Genomic DNA, 20,727 nt, shown 5'->3' on the forward strand with positions numbered 1-20,727 from the left:
AATCCTGTCTGTCAGTAAACTTCGGTAAAGGACTTGAAGCAAACTAGCCCCCCCCCAGCCTGTGTGCAAACCAGCCAAACTCAGCATCTGTCCCTTCTGCTCAGCCGTGGACCACTGCCCTCTGAGAGAGAAGGGACTTGTCTGTCCATGTGACGCACAAATACCGACAGTGTTTCCACTGAAATGCACCCTGGAGACATTTCTTGTTCCCACATCTTTCATCCTTTGGGAGTTTGCAGCCCCCCACAAATTATTGGCTGTAATTCCCGTCTCAGTTCACCATCGGCCATCGGATCAAGGTAAATAGGCGGTTGTTTGTGTGTGTGCGAGTGAGTGTTTGCATTTATCTGCACCTGTGTTTAGCGTGGGGTCTTGACAGAATTGGCTGTATAGAAATACTATTTTGGTGTAGCAGTTGAAATAAAGACCGCACTGAGTGCTCCATGAGTTTTAATCTTCTGTTTTTCTTTAACACAACAACGGGACATTGTGCACTTTCTGCTGGATATTAGAGAATGTCGATTGCCTATTTCAATAAAAAGATTTTCCAGCCTTTGTGGAGAGTAGTTTCTCTCCAAAGTCATTGGCTAGCCTTTTATGAACTGAAACTAAAAAGAAAAAGGAAACACTACGAAAACCATGAAGTTTTCCACTTTCAAAAAAATGAAAACAAAAAGCCAATTTGAGTAATAACTCACATCCAGCTAACAGCTGTGAATTAATTAAGTTATGTACCAATTGTTGGCCCAAAGGGGCATATGTTTACCTGGGTTCTGTTTGTTATTACTTCAAATAAGAACTCTAAATCCTGTCTTCAGAAGTGTTTGCCTGGGCTTAATCAGCCAAAACTGTTGGCAGGGCATAGCACAGATGTTAACATAAAATCAACTCACTACCATGCCAACTGAAAGTGCTGGAAATGTCCTCATACAGTATTAATCCCTAAACACGGCTGTTTTAAAGGATAACCCAGGCAGGTCTGTGTGCCACATAGCTGGACTGAAACTGGAGCAAGCGATGCATTTCTGCGATTGTCTTCTCCGTAAATATTTTGACAGGGAATGAGGCTCTCCCTTTCAAGGGCTGTGACTGCAGCAGCTGGTATGGATCTGACGATCGGAGAAAGCGAGTCGACTGGACGCTGTGCTTATACTAGCTGCCGTCCGGTCGCTGGGAGAGCTGTGAGTCAAGTCTCTCAGGAGGTCCAGGCCGTCCTGCTCTCAGCCTTTTGAGAGTCAGATGGATGTTCACTGACCTGATTCCCACCATCGATTTGTGGCCATTTTTTATAAGAACATGGAGGGTAGGCAGGTTCCAAAGGGACCTTCCGCAGAGTTTCCTTAAAAGAACGTGTGCTTCGAACTCAAGACAGATGGTATCATTCCGAAACTTCAGTGTGCATGACTCAGACTTCCAGAAAGTCCCTTTTTTATTTCTAAACTGGGATATCAGCAGTGATGAATAGAGACAACCTGAGCCGCTATGTTTCGGCCAGGAAACATTTTCTGGGCTGTTTTAGAAAAAAAGCAAACCTTTATAAGAGGAGGCTCCACGGGAAGGGTGACAAGAAATGTATTGCTCTGGAACGAGATACTGCCCTCAGAGAGGAATGCGCACGTAGCCGGTCTTAGCGCGCTCGTACTGCTAAGTTCCTGTAATGGGACTTCCTTTCAATCACAGTTTCCTAGGCCCTCTTCAGACTTCACGCATACTCTCAAAAAAAACTTGACTTGGAGGTTACATTCTGGAAGCAAGCTGCCAAGAGAGCAAGCAATTTAAGCCTCGCTATCATTTCCCCAACACTTTGCTCAAAGCGTGGCTCGCAGCTGGCCAAACATGTCCGCCGTGGCAACAATATATCACCTACATGTTAGCCCCATGCCCCGAAATGTTTGGCTCCATGTCTGTGTATGTAAAATGCATCGCTTCACAGTTCATGATGTGTGCTTAAACAGACTTGAGAGAGTGTGTTAAAAAACTGTGAACCATTTCAGTGTCATCATGTTAAAATTTATGTTACTTTATTTATTATGACTTTATTTAATATGAATTCATTTGGCTATTTAGGTTACAAAGGTTATTAAGGTTATGAGGGTTAAGGTTATTTAAGTTTTCTACAAATTCTACCAGTGTATTACATATTAATTAGCTTACTGTCTTACTAGCTTACTCTCTCAGATAAACCAGAATTTCTTGTATCGAATTAATCCATTTTTTTAGAGTGCAATGCAGCTTAGTGTAAATTTTGTTATTTGAACTATTTTTTGAAGTAAAAAAGTTCTTTTTGGTTCCTGTCCTAAACACTTTTAGAAAATCCTTGAATTCCACATAAGATGTTTCCATGGCTTGCAGGTACATGATGCAGACTGCCTTTTTTCTAAGGACAACATGTGAGCTGTTCCTAATGTATTTTTCTTTGAGGAAAGGAGCTCCAAACCACTCACTCTTCCTCGCTCAGGTGAAGGAGACGTGAAAGGCGAAAGGGAGAAAAAACTAGAGGGGAAAACTGTACATTCTCCCCAAACACAAAGCCATATTATTCGCCTCTTTGTGAAACTCCAGGCCCCTCTTTCATCCCGATCAAATCATCGCACAATTGACAAAGGAAGAGCCTGTAAAGGCCCAGATTGAGCCGGCGAAGGAACATCGGTCGTGAGCGACTGTCTGTCCCAGTGACCTGCTACAACTGAGCCATTCAGTTCTGCCAGTTATCTCGTGCACGCATGACACAGTGGGGAAACCCGCGTCACCGTTGGCACTGCTCGGGTTGTGTGTGTGGGCGCGTGCGTTGACCCCCCTACGGCTCGGTCTAAAGTAATGGAAACTTTCTTTTATGATTGTATTTACTGACATGAATTGATGCCTTTCAGCAGGGTTTTTTTTTTATAAAGCTCCAATCCTCCATGATTCTCCAGGAATCTGGCAACTCTTCAGAATAACAAAAAAAGGAATTTTAGACCCAGGTGAACGGGCATGTTGACTCCCTAATGAAAGCTGACCTTTTAAGGGGAAAAAAGCCTGCACAGAAATGAACACTGCAAGGGCGTCACTACCCACAGTCTCATTTCTCAACTACACTTTTGTTTGTTGCAGTAAACATATATTGACTGTACTATATTGGAGGCAAGAATATTTGTGTATATACGCTTTGCGTGTTTAAGGAGTCTTGCTGTACTGCTTCACCCTCGAAAGCGTATTGGGATGTGTAATACATCTTCATAAATGCCTCATTTAATAGGCGTGGACGCATGTTAACAGCTTTACTGAGTATGTAACCACACAAAATGCCTGTGAGTGTGTGTCTGTCTGTAAGGATTGCGCTGGGCTGCCAGCGAAGCAGGAGCGAAGCCGTTTAAGATTTCTCTCGCCGCTTCCCGTTACACAGCTAACTGAGTTTCCGGGGACAACCTGTCTGGCGCATGAGGACCGCGTGAAGCCGCGCATTTTCTCACTGAGCACTTAATGGAGTGTGAGAGTGTGTTCTTAAGCGACTTTCCCCTCCATTTCCCCTCTGTACTGAGTTGAGTGCTGGGCCGGACAGGATGAATTCGGGGGGCTCTGCGGCCGGAGCTGGCCGTCCGCCCCGCCCTCAGAGAGGAGTGACGGGGACGCCGCAGCGCCTCGGCGGCCGCGGCCACACGCCGCGCTCGGTTCCGTCGGCTCCGGCTCACGCGGCACGCCTTTGTCTTCGCCGGATTCCGCTGGGCTCCGATGTCCCGCGCGTCGGCGGTCGGAGCGGTGTCTGGCTGCACGCTGACGGCGGCTGGGGTGGGCGTGTCTCGGGGAGGTTCCAGTGGCCCGGGGGATTGGGGCGGAGCAGGCGCAGGAATGCCTCCTGTAAACAGTAGCTGAGGTCAGCGGGTTTGGGCTGTGGCGCAGGGGAGCGGAGGCCTGGAGGGGGTGGCTGCGGCAGCCCTGCCCTTCCTCACACGCGCCGGGGTAACAGAGGGGGTGCGGGGGGGGCGCCTCCGACTGTCAGCGCGCCAGGCGGCGGCTCACCAGGGATTTGCTAATCAGTGGCACAGCGGTCACTCGCAGCAGGACCGCTAACCAACTTTCGTTTCGCTTTTCTTAACAGCCTCGCCTCGCCTTCGCTGCTCAACTTCAGCTGTCCACTAGTTGGCCGCTCTATTGCTGATTTGCCTAGAGCTGGTGGACTGACAGTGGGCTGCTGCTGGGCCACTGTATACCTGTTATGTGGGACCAGTTGTGTGTGTAAAACTGCACAGCCCTGTGGGAATGTTGGTTGCAGTAATTCAGCCTTAATGGTCGCAGATTCCCCTGAACAACCACGGTTTTGTGATGGATGGCTTTTCACAGCTGAAGTGAGGGACTGGCTCTGGCTCATTTTGTAGCGATTAACATTTAGACATAGATGAAAGGCTCGGATAATTGAATTTGCCGGGAAAGTGCTTTATTGAAGCCTATAGCTCCTGTACTGCAGCTGAGTGTGCGTCACTGTGGTGAACTGGTTTTGATGGCTGACTGTGGCGACTGCTCAGCATTACTCTGGGCCCTATTACTGTAATCATCCAGACTCAGGTAAAGGACTGAGCTGAAACTCAATATCCTGTGAGCCTGAGGAATGCTTCAGTGAGGGGGTTTTTTTTTGGGAGGGGGGGGGGGTGGTGGTAGCGGAGGGAAGACTGCAGCGCTTTTGGGTGCAGATGGTCAGCTTCAGACAGTTTTGGCTCACGTTAATGAGTGAGGTCATAGATGTTTATTAAAAATCCCGGTGCCGTCTGTCAGCGCCCTCTCATGCGGGCTTTTGAAAGACCCTGTATGGCTCGCATGGACTACAGCTCCTGTCTGCTCAGCCTCCAGCCCTCAGGCAAGGCGCTCCGCTCTGTTATTGTGTGAAGTGACAGAGGAGTTTAGTGTTCTATAATACATCCGTCTTTGTATCATTTATCTTTGTGCATAGTAGGTGTTAAGTATTAACTGGTGGTCTGTGTTGAATTTCAGTGCTAAAATATTTGGTGACATTCAGTGAACTTCAATTCAACCAACTCTTCTATGAAAGGGAAAGTATAGGTTGGAGACTTAATACGTATTCATAAATCTGTTTGGCAGAGACCGTATGTTTGGTCAGTGTGTGATATGTTGCACAAAACACTTTCCCTGGGAATCATTCGTCAAACTGAATGAACTTCTGTCTTGCATTTCAAAGTCTTGATTATATTTGAATGTACAATTACAGTAGTTGGGTCCGCTCTGGACAGTTTTCCGTAGGAAAAAAACAGGCTTAGGTTTCCTTTTCATCGTCATTCCTGTGATGTATTTCCTGTTAGCATAATTAGACATGCTGCAGCCATTAAAGCTGCTGTATCAGATGCCGCTGCTTAAACCATGGAACAGTGGGGATGGAATGGAATGAGTCCTCAGGGCTCTCTTGAACAAGACTGTGTCTGTGTCTGCGCTGCCCGTTGCAGGGTCACCCCGAGGGAGCCTGAGTCAGACCTTTAGCGTGTGTCCTGGATTGGCTCAGCGGTGTGATTCTGTTCACAGGGCTTTCTGCCCTAGCTGACCCCTCCCCCCTCTCACCCCCCCCCCCCCCCCCCCCCCCACCCCCCCCCTGCTTCTCAGTGGCTCACCGTGGGCCCCGCTCCCCTGCTGGCCGGACCGCTGACCATTATTGATCACACAGGACACAATAAAGGGGGCAGCCCAACCCAAAACAGCAGATGAAAGAGGTCGCGTTTGCTCCCGAGCGCAAAGTCAAACTTCATTTGTCCTCCAGGTGGTCAGTTCAGTGAGGGAGAGGGGCGGGGTGTCAGGATTTGACATTCCTGGCATTCTCTTGACCTGATTCCACCCCCCACCCCAACCAGTGCGCATCACAATGCTAAATGCTGGCTCTGACTCTGACTGGTCCCAGGAACAGATGTCATTTCCGTGACTATTTCCTGCTTCACACCCAAACGTCTTAAGCAAACCGAAGTGTCCCCTCTGTGTACACTGTGTCTTACACTGTGTTTTGTTGTCATATCAGAATCCCATTCCAACATGTCTGTCCCTTTTAAAAACCCACTGTAATATCCATAATAGAAAGCATGTACACCTTTTTGTATAATTTACCTTTTATTGAGCCCTGCACGTGAGAACGGCGCTCAGCACAAACTGGACAGATGAAACAAACTGAGAGTGAATAGAAGAGCTCTCCACACAAACATGGAGGCGATCGCGGCCCGGTTCAGACAGTGAGTCAGAGGCAGTGCTCGTTTAGCGAGTTAATCTCTCGATCAGGCAGCTGCTTTGGGCTCTTCCTCTGGAGAGCCCTCGTGCCTGTTGCAGAAAAAGGGCGAGCGGGAGTGTGGGGGGGGGGGGGGGGCAGGGACTTCTGTGGGGAAATCACAGACGGGGGCAGACGTCTCTGTATTGCACGCAGATGTGTGTGTGATGTAATGCGACTTTGGGCCAGTGTGGATCCCTCTGGTCCTCGCCTGTGAACACTGTGGAAGCGGGCCATCCCAGCGGTGCGGTGCGGGACGGGGGGGGGGTCGCATGGCTAGCGTTTCGCTTTGTGTCTGCGGTTTGCGCGCTATAGAAAGCACATGCGCCCATGCTGGGTGGCAGTGGCAGCATCTCTGCTTTGACTGTACATTCCAGACGGTATTGTATGATTCCTGTGGGAAATTTGCCGTGAAGTGGGAGTGCACATGGAAAAGCAGAGTACAATAAAAGACTGGAGCTGGAGTTAGTTTACCTAAATGAATCCAAATCCATTATGCGCATATTGTAGCTTTTTTAAAGATCCTGCCTACTGGCTGACAGACACAGGAATGATCATTGAATCTCCACCACACCTGCTGGTGGCAGAGGTAATACAATATACAATATGCAGTTCTTACTATATTCTTTATATTCTACACACACACACACACACACACACACATGCACGCACACACGCACATATATACACACAGACGCAGGCTCACACCCATGCAAAGACTCTGATATTTGGTACCGGGCCCTGCTGAACTCAGTACCACAGTGATTCATCTCTTTCCCTGCAGACCTCTTGGCTCGTGTTAGGACGAGCGACACCCACAGCTAAACCTCTCTCTCCTCAGCGGCCAGAATGCTCTTAGAAATCGATCTTCTGCTCCATTTACTTCAGAGCTTTGAGACCTGAAGTCATCCTTTATGGCAGCTTCTTCACACAATGGAATTAAGCGTGTTCTGCTTTTGAACATACTGTGGAGTGAGCCTTGTAGCAGTGTCACTACCTCTATACCAAATGTCTGTCAAGTATAAGCAGATTGCTCTGTAGAGGGGGATATAAAACATGAATATGAGGTTATCCCATCAGGAAGCAATGATTCCTCCAGCCTTTTGGACTGCAGCAATACTAAAAAAAGCCCATATAGAGTCAAGAGAATAGATACATAGCAAAATACTCAGTGTTAAACCTAAAAATGTAGGTTTTACTCTAATGAAGTAACATTTAGCCTTTTTGAAGTATTATTAATAATAGCTCCAGTAGTTAATTAACTTTTTACTGTGTACGGTTTCTTTATATGTATTGCTATTACGAAAAAAAACATTACAGAAACATTGTTGCATGTCCAGGTCTCTCCCTGTCATCCAAATCCAGCAGTCTGTTCTAGAGTTATTTCAGTTTAAATGGATGAAATGGTTGCAGAAAAAAATAAAAAGGTCAAGCATGGCTCTCCATGAACATAACCCAAAAATCCACTCTCCACCAAAAATATGCAAAAAAAGAAATGGGTTGACTAAGCAAACATCTCAAACAGAGGCTGCATTGAGTCCCGATGAGGGGAAAGTAAACTCCCTTGGCGTACACGGACGGTAGAAATGCAAAATGGGATAACTGCCTATCTCGGAGAGGGAAACAGACGGGGCAGTGTGTCTCTCTGCAGTCTTGGTGTCAGTCAGCATGCAGCGCAGACTGAGGCGAGCTCAGACTAGCCTCACTCACCAGCTGTGAGCCAGCCTGCCTCTTTTAGCCAGTCATACATGTACTGGGTGACCACCGTGTGCCTGACTGCGATACATACAGTATGCACAGACTGAGGGGGAGAGCAGTGACTGTTGATACAGAGCAAGTTGAATCGATGATTGAATCGAAGTGCATTAACATTCTTTCATTGGATTTCTTTTTTTGGAAAAGACTATAAATACGGCTGTAAAGACGGAATTTGTGCTTTGTTACAATACAATTGTTGTTTGTTAGGGTAACGTTCCTGTCACTCGCCAGCGTGACACCCCTGGGAGGGAGGTGCGGCAGTGCCGGGGAACACCGTTGGTTGCCACGTGGAGAGAGAGAGAGCGAGCGCACCCACACACACACAATAAAGTAAATGCCATATTCACCTTTCCCCCTCACAGGTTACAGGAAAAAACAATAAACTGAAACAACAAGCTCAAATAACAAAGACAAAAGAAAGTAAAACAACGACAACTTTTCAGTTCCTTGCTTGTAGCTGGCCAGATTTTCACCTGACCGGCTCCTCCCACTTTTCACTGGCGGATTACTTTTCCCTGTCATGTTAAGAGAAACAAAACAAAAATAAAATGAAAGGAAACGAAAATCATGAACACGCTCTCAGTGTGAGCTCCGGGTCTCGGCCCCGAACTGTGGAGAGCAGCGCACCTTTAAGCACCTGGGCTGATTAGCCAACGCAACCCAGGTGCGTGTGCTCTCTCTACCAGCTGGCGCAACCGATACCAACCGAGACCGAATGCCACAGTTACATTTAATGATTATAGATGGGCCTTCTATGCCTTCTCGGTACATTCCTGAGGCTAGCACGGATGTTCTTCACTGCTGGACATCGCTCTAGATAAGAGTGATTGGAATGTAATAGGAAGTATTCTTAAATAGACAGACTCGTACTCAGTAACAGACATTGCTTACAACTCGTAAAGCTGACAAACGTGAACAAAAAAGAAAATATGACTAGGCTAAACAAACAAGACAGGACTGCGAGAGAGTGCTTCAGAGTTGTGTAAAAGTGCCACGGAGGGTCAGGGTTGGGGAGCAAAGGTCTGACGAGGTGGGTCTTCAGCCTGCATCGGAATGTGGCCAGTGTCCCTGCTATTCTGGACACCATAGGGAGCTCATTCCTGCACCGGGGGCTGGGACAGACAGTTGCGGGGTCACCAACATTCCCTTGTCTGAGCCCATGACAAAACAAGGTGCCATGGTGACACTGTGGCCCTATTCAATATTCAATATTGTTAACCACAGGAATTGGGGTGAGGATGCCTTTGCTGATTTTGCTTTTGTATAATATTATTGCAAAATAGCAGACTACAATAAAATATTAAATGAAGTACCTCTTACTGTATTTATCTGAAATTGGTCATTGTGGTGCCATGCATCTGTTTGTGCATTTAAGCTGCAATATTAAAAGCACAAATATAGTTTGTTCTGGGTTTTGTAACATCTGTTGTTGTCATGTGATACAAGCCAAATGTCCAATGGGCACTTTACCACCCAAGAATGCGCGATGCTTATGTCTGAGCTATGAAGCTACGCCTAGTTTCCTTAAGCCTCCGTCCAAGCCCCAAATAATAAAACTGCCCTCGAGGTGTACTGGAGCCAACAGCTGAGCATAGCTGCTGAACAAATACTGGCGCACCTGTCCTGTATTTCCAAAATCGTTTAGTGGTTTTGAGGAAATGTGCATGAATGAACCACAAACATTTACCAAAGGCCTGTGTAGGATTAGACGTAAGCGACTAAAATCTGAACTTCACCATTATTAAAGCCTGTTTAAAATACAAGCTTATGTCTGGTGTTAGCTATAAGAACCTTGCGATTGCTCAATATCTAGGCCAAGTACTTTTGGCCATATGAGCAAATATTAGAAGGTGCTCATGTTGTAGCGACCTAAATTGCATGTGTTATAGAGATGGACATACAGTCTGTGGTCTTTATATAGTGCTGCAGCGTGTTAATACTCCGAGGGTATGGAATTGGTGTCCCAGGTGTTCCTGGGGCAGATTATGTATGCAGGGAAGCAGTGTTTAGGGTTGTTGGGAAGCTTGTGATCAGACTGTGATCAGAAGCAATGAATTTAGGCTGTGCTTCTGCAGTTGTAGCCAGCCTTCAAGTTGCTGAATTGCATGGGCTGGAGCATTCTAGTCTGGCCATCTGTGGAGCGGTTTAAGTCAGTACAGATTGATGTTCTTTGGTACCGGCCCTCGCTGTGAGGGGTGAGCACCTGCCCGCTTCTGTCCACGTCCTCTCCGGTGTGCCCTACAAGAGCGGAGCTTTAATTAACAGCGGGAATCCCCGGAATGTTCCGCTCCTGCGGTCCATCTCCAGCGAGAATCACTCACTGTGTTCTGAGGAACAGAAACCGTTCATTCTTCTTGGAGTATGTAAAAAACAGAGCGTGTAAAAAGCGTGTTTCCCCCGGAGTGGAGTGGAGTTAGGGGGGGAGAGGGTCGGTATTTGCTTGGCTCCCACACAATGGCCCGGGAACCCGCCAAACGAACGGCGCGCTGATTTGAATGAAACGTTGCAGATGGGCTGCGGAGCGGAGCTGGCTCACCGCGCTCCTGGAAGCGGCCGAGGCTCACGGACAGGGCCCGTGGGAGGCAGCTGGATCCCCACTTTGCCCACTGTTTTCTCAGCCCTTCCCTCCTCTCCGATCCCTCCGGGTGGAGAGAGGTGCATGATCTGACCACTGGAGAATTTGACTCCTACAAACCCCCCCCCACATTCATTCCCTTCCCCCAGCAGCTTGCTGTGGCCTGTCTGTCGTAAAAATTATCCCTCTTTAAAAGGGAGTGAATCCTGAAAGCACCCTTACAGCCCCCCCCCCCCCTTCCCTTCGGGAGCGTCCCCACACACCAGACAGGGGCAGAACTGGAGCTGCTCCAAATCCCCATCAGTGTGTTCTCATAGCATATCTGTACCGTGCTTGTATGGGCCAATGTGCTGCTTATTGACTGACTGCAAGAAGGAACAGTCAGCTATGGGGACACAGATTTAGTAAAATACACACACACACACACACACACACAAACAAGCTGGACAAACCTTCCAAAAAATAAATCAGCATGCATTACACTCGGAGCTGGCAATCCCTTCTGCGTGGAAGTTGTGCTGCCAGCATATCTGGCCTGCATCAAGCATCCTTTATCTCAGTATTCTTGATTAAGTGCTGTGCTTTTCTGCATGGTGGCTTGCAGGTGCTACTGAGGGAGTGATAAGTCAAATGGTTACAGTATGAAGACAGGAAGATTGACTGCACATACCTTGTTGACAAAGCCGCTGTTGCTGATGTGTTATATTGGACTGTGATGCTATTTGGCCCTCAGTGTGTCTTTTTCTGATTCTGACACACATACTGACAAAGACATTATTGTGGTTACTTCTGATGAACTTGATTTAGAATGAATTGCCAGATGGTTTTCAGTAACAGGGCATGTTTTCCTGTAATAAATTAAGCACTGAAAAGTGTTTTGTATGGTTTAATCAAGTCAAAATCCCAGAGGCTGCTTATTTTGCAGTATTCATTCCCCTTGTACTTTCTGACTGCACAGATATTTTCCGTTCACTAGATATAATAGTCTACTTAAATAATGCCTTACTGAATGTTCAAACCTGTGGAATCTATGAGAGATGAGATTACTCACATTCTTTATGACTGAAAACATTACTGTTTCCCTGATTTGTGGTAAAGGCCCATGTTTTTGGAGTCTGGCAATGCTCAGAATGGCATAGTGCTTGGAAACTCATGATATGACTTATATTTGATAAGAGGTTTTGGCCCTTTCCATGACCAATCCCCCCCCCCTCCCCCACCACCCCAGTGAATCTGAGACAGCAGCATTCCTTCAGGCATTTTGCCTAGTGTGCACCCAGGTTCTAACCCAGGCACCGAGGACTGAATTATAGATGAAAAGCAGTGATATCTGTATCACAGTGTCTGAGTGGTGAAGTACCTGGAGCAAGTTTTATTTAAGCCATTGCTTCATGTGTTCAGTGGCGCATGATTCAAAGCTCAAAAATCTGCTTGCTCATGCGAACTTGACTCCTTTAACCGTAGAGAATGTAAATCAAATACTTGAGGTTGAAACTCCGGCCACTCAATCGACGCTGATGTAGAGCTGGCCGGGGCTGTTTCTTGCTATAACTCCTCCGTTTCTGTGACTCACAGCTTAAGACAGCGGACCGATCAAATTTTACCCACCACTCGAATGCGATACGTTGCCGAAACGTACGAGTCACGAGAGCGTGGACAGGAAATTTGTCAGGGAGAGGAATTCCGGGGATGTGAGGGGATGCGAGGGTTTGTTCTAACATGGTTTGTCATGCCGTGTGAGAGGTGGGAGCGTTTGTCCTGCCAAAGGAAGCAGGATAGATCGTATCGCTGCATGATCTAAAGACAGCACATGGTCCCACGGCGTAGGTGTTTGATGTCAATCACAGTCACAGGGAGTTTTCTTCACTGTGTCAGATTGACTCTTGGCCAGCGGACTGAGGACCTTCAGAAAATACTAAATCAACACAGTCTGCCTCCTGCTACATGGCTACATGGTCCTGCTACATGTTGATTTTAAAAGTGTTCAAAGAAAGGTACTTTATTTACTTTCTGAGGTACTTTACCTTAGTAAACAATCTGAATAATGTACGTGTGTCTTGTCACTCCTACTCCAGAATGAAGGTTCATTGTGTTTACGGCCAACATGTTTCAGGGCCGTTAAGACAGGGAATTTTTGAGCGTATGTAAGGGAGTCAGATGCGCATTTTCTTTCTCTCACATCCTCAGTTTGGCCTTGTTAATTGTTCACGGAGTCGTGGGCTCTGTCATATTGCATGCCTCGGCTCACCATGACGGTAATCCCCCGCCTCTGACCCGCACACATCACCGGGGCGGCCAATGGGAAGCGACAGCCCCGGTGTGTTCACAGGCTTAAGCAGCGGGGAGAAATCGGTGCAGTCAAAGCCTCCTGAAAGGCTCTTTAAAATGGGATTTCCCCCATCTACCACCTCATTTACTGTCTGCACTTCAATCAGTGCAAATACATCAATCAGTGCACCATCAATCGCTAGGCCACACGCGTCTGGAAGTGCTACATTTGTACATACTGATTTTATGAATGAAAATGGAGTCTCGCGCTCTGTCTCTCGCCGCTTGATGGAGCTTGAGGACCGCTCGATTGGGTTGATTTGCAGCGGCTCTGAAGCGCGGGTCTGTGACCTGTCACCTCGCGCCTGTTGTGGTGAGCACGCGGGGGAGTGCGCGCTGTGCGGCTGCTTCCTCAGAGCTCCGTCTCCTTAGCAGCGGCGAGAATCCGGAGGGCTCCTCCTCCGAGTCTGCTGAGCTGGAATTTGCAACAATAAATGCCGCTGGCTGGTCTTGTTTTCATCCCCAGAAGACGTCCGTTGTCTCGTGAAAAGGAGGAGTACAGTAATTCTCCATATGGGCAAAGGGACTGTATTCTAGCCAAGGAAAAAGGCTTTCACATCAAGAGCCATTTTATGGATCATTTTATGGATCGCATGTTGAAAAGAACGGCCCAAAAATGCTTAAGCTTTGTGGTTTAACGTCCCTCATGAGATACAGTTCAACTGTCAGTCAGTTGTTGGCGTGTCCTCGCTATTAGTGTCCGTTCACCGTAGTCCTGTGTTTCACCTCTTGTAATACACTGCATAACTTATTTACTTAGCAGAGTCGCTAATCCAAGGCGGATTAATTGCTTAGAGTGAACATATTTCTTGTGTATGTTCCGGTTACGTGGTGCTAGCCTTTGATCAGGATTCCTGTGCATTAAGCTCAGCCCTCTCTCTTGCCTTACATATACTCGCCTAGAGACTGCTGACAAGAGATTGGCTTTGAGATAAAGGCTTTTCAGTATCTATGACTTTAGCTTCACTGACATCCATTGTTTCACTCTAAAAATGCTCTTTAAAGTAAGGAATGTGTGCTGAACATGTAAAGGAATAGCACAGTACAGTTAAAGCTGTGCGCAGCTATGTTTTTATTCAGACTGTTAAAACACATTTTTAAAACGTGTTCTCTCTTTTAAGTCGAGCATAACTCCACAATGTAGCAAAGCCTTATGTGTGTCTCCTTGAGCTCTTTAGGAGGTACATGGTATCTGGTGCAGCTGTGTTTTTTTGTTGTTGTGGTAGGCATTCGAAGCCAGCGTCCTGATGGTGAAGGATGTTATTCACAGAACAAAGGGATGTGTCTTGTCGTCAGGAGCGGTGGATACTCGATCCCCAACTCACCTGCACTCAGTCCACATGCCTCTCATTCCTCATCTCGCGGCTTCGGCGTACCGACCCTACTGTGCAACGTCGAGAGCTTGCTTTCAGTTATGGGTCTGCAAAACATCACGTTAGCTGGCTTACTCGCCATCACCCACCAGTTATCACATCCATGTTTACTGTGGGCTTGTGCGCGTGAGTGAAAATGCATAAATGCACAGATTACATATGTGTGCGTGTAGCTCATTTGTATTGCCAGGCCTGCAGCTATGAACAAAATATATTGGGAAGGCCCAAAATAGTTATGTTCCATATCCTGGGCCCACCTTAGGCTCGGGACTGGGACTGAGTGTCCCAGTTGCCCACCCCCCTTCCCCATCTGCAGCCCTGTGTACTGCTATGTATTTGCTGAAATGTTTATGACCTCCACAGTGCCTCACCATGTGATGTGGGAATCCTACGGTATAACCTTATTATGAGGTCAGCTCCCCAGCCATTGTGGCTATAGTGCTGGTGGCCAGACAGGAGGCCGGCTCTCGCCAAACCGTAAATTTTACGGTCAGAAAATGAGAGGTTTAGTGACCGTTTGGACCACAAACCAAAACAAAAAATAAGTGGAACAAGAGGACTGGGCGCAGGCTCGTAAACACCCCGGGGAAAGAGGACAGTCGGTTTCAGTAAGTCTGTGACAGGTCAGCGCTGATGAAGTATGACAAGGAGCCAATTACGGGACTACGTGGGGACAGTCCGGCGAGGGGCTCCATGTAGCGAGGGGCTCCGCGCGGCCTCCCCGTTCCCCTGGACGCCGGCCAAGCGTATCTGAAGGCTGGCCTGATTAGAAGGGGCCTCCCCCGAACCCCCGCGCACGAAAATGCCATTACGGGCTAAAGCTGAAGTTGCCCGCCTCCAAATCAGACCGAATCCCTCATCTGCTCCACTTAGCAGCCCGTCAGCGCCGAGCCCGTCACTGGCCTTCATTGTCACCATTGTCTCCTCTCTCTCGTAGCGCGCTAGTGTTTTTTTTCTTCTTCTCCCGTTGTGAATTCCCTCCTTGACTGAAGCGTCTGCCGGGCGCTGTGTGTGCCAGCGCCGCAGATGAGGCTCGCTCAGATACACACACTCGGAGGCACCTTGAGAGAGGGATTCCTTTCTGGGAGTCTGGGAGCGCCGGCACGCTCGGGTGGAGACGGTTATCTCTGCCCCAGAGCTATGAGGCTGTCCTCCAGCACGCTATCTTTCATTTGGCTCCGGGCCCGGTTCGGCTCCAGGGCCCTTTGAAGGCCCACTGAAATCCAGGACGGGGTCGCCATGGCCTCCTTCTGATCACTGGGCTGTGCAGAGCTGGCGAGCAGCGCGCTTTGGGGGAATGCTTTATTTCGTGCTCAGGAATCCAGTTTTTTTTAACCCCATGCTTTGCCCTGTATATCGCCCCAGTCCAGTGAGCTGATGGCATATAACTTGGGGTCTAGCTGAAGCCCAACCGAAAGATCAGATAGAGCAGGGAGGTCCAATGTTATCTGAAGAGGGCCAATGTGGATGCAGGCTGTTGTTTAAGCCCTGTACTAAGACACATAATCCTACTTGTCAAGGTCTTGATTGAAGACCATGATTAGTTTATTAGTTGAATCAGGTGTCTGAGCGCTGAGCGAAAAAAAAACCTACACCCACATCAACCATTTTCAGATAAGACTGGCCACCCCTGAGATAGATGATCCATAACCTGTTCACAGAGCTGGAGCCACTGCCAATTTTGTGCCTGTTCTGTGCCTGGTCTAATGCTGGTCATGTGATAGTGGTTAACCATCAACCTAATGTAAAGTTATGGTCACCTTATTCATAACCTGCTCTCATGCCCTTTACATTGATTGGTTGACTTATAACTATGGTAACTAGAAAGGATTAGGTCATGTACTGTACTGCCATCATGTTTTTTTGCCTGCTTCAACACTGTGGTTTCAGAATCAATAAAAAAAAAATCAAGAAAAAATAAAGCATCACAGAAGAAAAAAGTATCACACATGGAGTCCCATGGAGTTCCAGTTTCCTTCTCCCGAAACCATCTCACTGTCTCTTTATTATCAACAGCAGTGAGTCCTCTAGCTTCAGAGGTAAAATTTATGAACAGGGAAGCAGGTTTTCAGCAGCTATTTAATCCCCACTCATTTCTAAATTTGCTCCATATTACCTATTCACTATATCCTTCTGGCACTGTAATGCTTGCCCTGAATATAAATAAAGATGTAAATTTAAATTGTAGTGTGCTTTCATGTGAGACGTAGTTCATGTAGATCTCTGTGATGCAGTTCATTCAGAATACTTGTTTTGCTCGCACAGCAAAACTCCTAGGTCCATCATGACCGTCCCTGGCTTGCTTACAGAGGAACTTTTTTTTTACTTTGATATCTGCAAGGGGCTGCAGTGTCCTTAAAAGCATTAAATAACTCAACCAAGGACAGGAAGAAGAGCATGAAAGCCAATGTCAGGAAGTGCATTGTCGTGGGCCAGCAAGTCTTCTGGTTGGCCCAAATTAGGCAACTCCTTCTGCCGACCGGGCAGTGTTTCATTTACATCATAAAAGGTGCAGGAGGAGGGGGTGGGGGCAGAGGACTGAGCTGCTAAAGGCGCATTTGCTTAACAAACCTCATTCCAGCCCTGGAGTCTCGCAGTGCAGTGCGGCAGTGTCTGACCTGCCCTTTAAAGACCCCTGACTGACCGAATGCGGACGCAGGTTTTCGGGAGAAGGGGCCACGCGTTTGCCGGGTGAGCGGACAGGACAGGGGAGGATCGTGAGAGGAGGAGAACGCGAGGGAAAGGGCTTTTCTGCAGCAGATAAGAGAATAGAGCCAGCGATCGTTTTTGGGCCGGTCCCCTGTTGTACCCCCTCTCTCTCTCTGAGCGTGTCCCCCGGATCTGTATGAGAATGGACGGGGCCGTCCTGCGTCTCGCCGTCCTGCTGCTTCTCTGCGGGCCCGTCTGCGGCCAGTGGTGGGGATGGCTCTTCGGGGGCAGGCAGGCGACCACCCCGGCCCCCGTCACCACGGCGACCGCCCCCGCTACCACATTTACGCCGACGGAGCCGCCGAGCACCGCGGGGCCCCCGGCCCCCGACCCCAGCGGCCCCGTCACCCCGGGGGCCGGGAGCGGAGGCGACAAGCCCAAGGCTATGAAAAGACCCCTGAAAATGTGGAGGAACGGTGAGTGAGCAGGCAGGCAGGCAGGCAGGCAGGAACCAGGCGTCATGCTCAGGAAACAAAGCTCAGGAAACCACTGTTTTTACAGTAGTGCAAAGCCATTGGGTTGCAATGGAGCCTATCTGGTTAGAAAAAGAGGAAAACATTTGCAGTCAATTAGGCCTGTTTTATGTTATTTTGTTATTTCCTGCTTCGTTAATTATAAAAACATTTCTTTGTTTTATGGTATGTTGAGTTTATTTGTCCATATGGGTACGGGTAGTGAGCTTCTACAAGTAAATATTCGGACTCTAAATTAACCAGGGGGCTTGTACGTGTTACTGTCATAGCATGGACAGACTTTGGCTTCCACACAAGCTCAGAGAGCAACATAATGGAAGGAAAGTAGAGCAAATGAGAGTGTTGAAATGCCATTGAGTGAACCACCCACTGTGCTGCATATTACAGAAACAACTGGGTGCTGAAAAGCAGATTTAAAATTCAGATTAAGTTGGAAAGTGAGTCACTAAAGAACCTCCACTGGCTGATTTTACTGCAGCAGTGGGTTGTGCAGTTTGATCAGTGCACCCTGCGAACTGCACTCGTGTTGCTGCTTTTGTTTAACGTGTCCTTCAATGCGCCTAATTGAGGAGAGCCTCTGGGCTGCTCTACCCTAGTGCAAATCTCGGTCACATGATGTTACGGTAATAGGATTACGAACTCCCCTGCAGCCCCGGACCGCGGGGCCGTCTTGCTCCAGAGCGCTCCCGCTGGCGGCCGGGGGAACGGCTGCGCAGTCGGGACCGGGGCGGACGACTTTAGAGGCTCCCCCTCCCTACCGCCCGGTATGGGCTCCTTTCAATCTTCTGTCATGGGATGGACAGACATGGCGTATACAGATATAGCATTGACTGTGCATCGAGGCACTGAATGCTCCACTAGCAGGATGCGCAGTGTGACAGATGATACAGCTTAGCGTCATTGGGCTTCCTATTCCCGTACACTGAGACACTTTCGGGGAGCGACCCTTTTCATGCCAGAAGCCTTTGCGGCGCTGTGTATTCTGCCGGCAGCCGGTCTTATCTGCGTTATCAGGCCCGTTTGGGGAAGAGCGCCTGTGCGAAGGGCCTGGGACGGCCTTGAGGACGGCCACTCCGGCACAGACGCCATCAATCTCCTTCCCAGCCAACCTCCGGCAGGACAACGGCACATTGTTGGGCGCCAGTTAGAGACAGATTACACACTTTTCAATCCCCGGAGCGCGGACTTGCCAATTCTCAGTCACCCACCCGGTGTGAAAAATGAGCAAGTTTCACACAGGAAACCATGCTCGCATACGCTCACACGCACGAAGGCACACACACACACACACACACACACACACACACACAGAGGCAAGGCCTTGTCAGTTCAGAAGGAGGACATTACCCGTAGACCTTGCGTGGCTCGTGTTTAAATAAAGAATTGTTTTCTTCCTTGGCATACTGAACCAGTATCTTGAAGTGTTTTTGGTTGCTGTCAGATTGAAGGCGGCACGCAGAGTGATGTCTCTGAAAACAAAGTCTCTTCATCCGGGCGTGAGACGTGCCATTGTTTACTTCGTCTTTTATTTTATTTCGCGTAGGGCCCCCGTCCCAGTCTGTCGTTATGTAATTCTGCCCGCTAATTGCCGGACTTATTGATTCGTTTAAAGACTAGGGAAATGGCACGGCCTCCTTCACCTCCAGCGCTGTTGGGAATGAAAAGAGCCTGTGCCTACCACTGGGAATAGTAAAGACAGTGCCGCATGCAAGCCGGGCGAACTTCGACCCGGCGGCAAGGACGAAAAGCGGCCGCCTGACGTCTCGTCAAAATCCGCCACCCCCTCCTCCCCCAGAACCGAGTCTGGTGCTGTGGCTGTTTCCCCATCCCGCTACCGGGAAAAAGATAATAATTCCCCGGCTGCCGAGGTGGGCTTCAGGGCCTCTGAATGGTGTTATGTTCCAAAGACGTAAAGGGTTCTCACCTGCTGTTCCAGCGCCCCAGACCCTCACGGATAAAACACAGCAGGCGGCTGAGCAGCCAGCATCTTGCTCTCATTGCAGGAGCGAGCCAATTAACAGGAAGTGCAGTCGGACTCCGTCCCTCTAACCGCGGGTTTTAAAGTGCCTACGGTGTGTAATATAATTGCCTAGATCTTGCCACTGTGTTCATTTTTCCACTGCATGCACAATGTCTGGGTTGTAGGAGCGTGAGTGTGAGCGAGTCTTTATTTTAGCACCGCATGTAAACTTTGGCCGCGTTCCTTTCATGGTGTGTGCTGCGGCGTGACACTGGGAAGGTTTTGAGCGTTGACTCAAAAGTGTGCTTGCAATCTGTGGTCCTGTGCGGGTTTCTGATGGTGATTATTGACCCTAATCAAGTCAGTTTGGAACAGTATAAGGCTGTATTAACATCTTTATGTGTTCAGCACCCCTACTGAATTTTCGGTAAATTGAGTGAATGCTTTTTTTGCTTTGATTTGGACTTGTTGGTGAGCCAGGGCAGTGTGACTGTTTACTCACGAACCGAGAGGTCCTACTGCGTGCGTGTCAGTTTCAAACTCAGTTTGGGTGAGTATCTGGGTTTCTGACAAGATGTGGCCGTCGCTGAGAAGCTGTGATTGGACTGCGTCGCCGGTCATTGGCAACGGCCAGTGAGTACAGCTGGGAACTTATCAGCACCTTACGAGTCCCCAAAGGGCCAAAGCTGTCTGCGGTTTTCAGCAGCGAGCGGCCTGGTGTGCCCAATATCACTAAGCCGATTTGCGGGGGTGAACTTTGCATTGTGCACATATTAGTTCCTGCTAATGAAAGCCAGCTGCCTTTGGTTTGTCCCGCTGCCCTCTGCAGAATAGATGATTGTTCCACAACACGCCGTTTAATGGGGAACATGTGCGGGGGGAGCGGGGCGTGGAGATTGGCAGCGTTCGGGGCGGCAGACGCTCCAAGGGGGGTTCCACTCCTTAATAATTGTACTCTTCCACTTGGCCAATGTGATGGATCGCAGGAAAAGGGGAACCATTTTTGCATGGAACAGAAGCTCCATTGAGAGGGACAGAAATAGCAGATGAAAGGATATTGACCTGTGGGTTATGCTGAAGGTGTGCGGGGACGTCCTTGGTTGTTAAAGTACGGATGGGCCGTGTGTTTGGGTCGGGGGGGGGGGGGGGGGGGGGGGGGATTGGGGTTGTGGCTCTTTGCTGTATTTGGTCTGCGTACCTCTCTGAATACTGTGACAGTGTAGATGCAGTAGTGCGGGTGTAAATGGGATGTGTGTGGGTGTGAGTAGGTCTGAGCATATGAAGCTGTGTCAGCAGGTCACCTGGGTAGGAGGTGGGAA

General features: G+C 48.6%; 1 protein-coding gene across 7 annotated transcripts in view; it reads left to right on the forward strand.

Annotated features, from left to right (window-relative positions):
• Positions 1-20,727, forward strand: part of LOC118225714 (collagen alpha-1(XV) chain-like) — a 73,843-nt gene that overhangs the window by 14,362 nt on the left and 38,754 nt on the right. Inside the window, exon 1 of one of the 7 annotated variants that reach the window (XM_035414591.1) lies at positions 16,817-17,391. The exons of the other annotated variants lie outside the window; for them this stretch is intronic. Coding sequence (XP_035270482.1) covers positions 17,112-17,391 — 280 coding nt within the window. The 5' untranslated portion in view covers positions 16,817-17,111. Of the gene's footprint in view, positions 1-16,816; positions 17,392-20,727 lie in introns of those variants that run through there. 7 annotated transcript variants of the gene reach the window in all.

This window comes from Anguilla anguilla, chromosome 4 (genome assembly GCF_013347855.1).
Source record: "Anguilla anguilla isolate fAngAng1 chromosome 4, fAngAng1.pri, whole genome shotgun sequence".
NCBI classification, from domain to species: domain Eukaryota; kingdom Metazoa; phylum Chordata; class Actinopteri; order Anguilliformes; family Anguillidae; genus Anguilla; species Anguilla anguilla.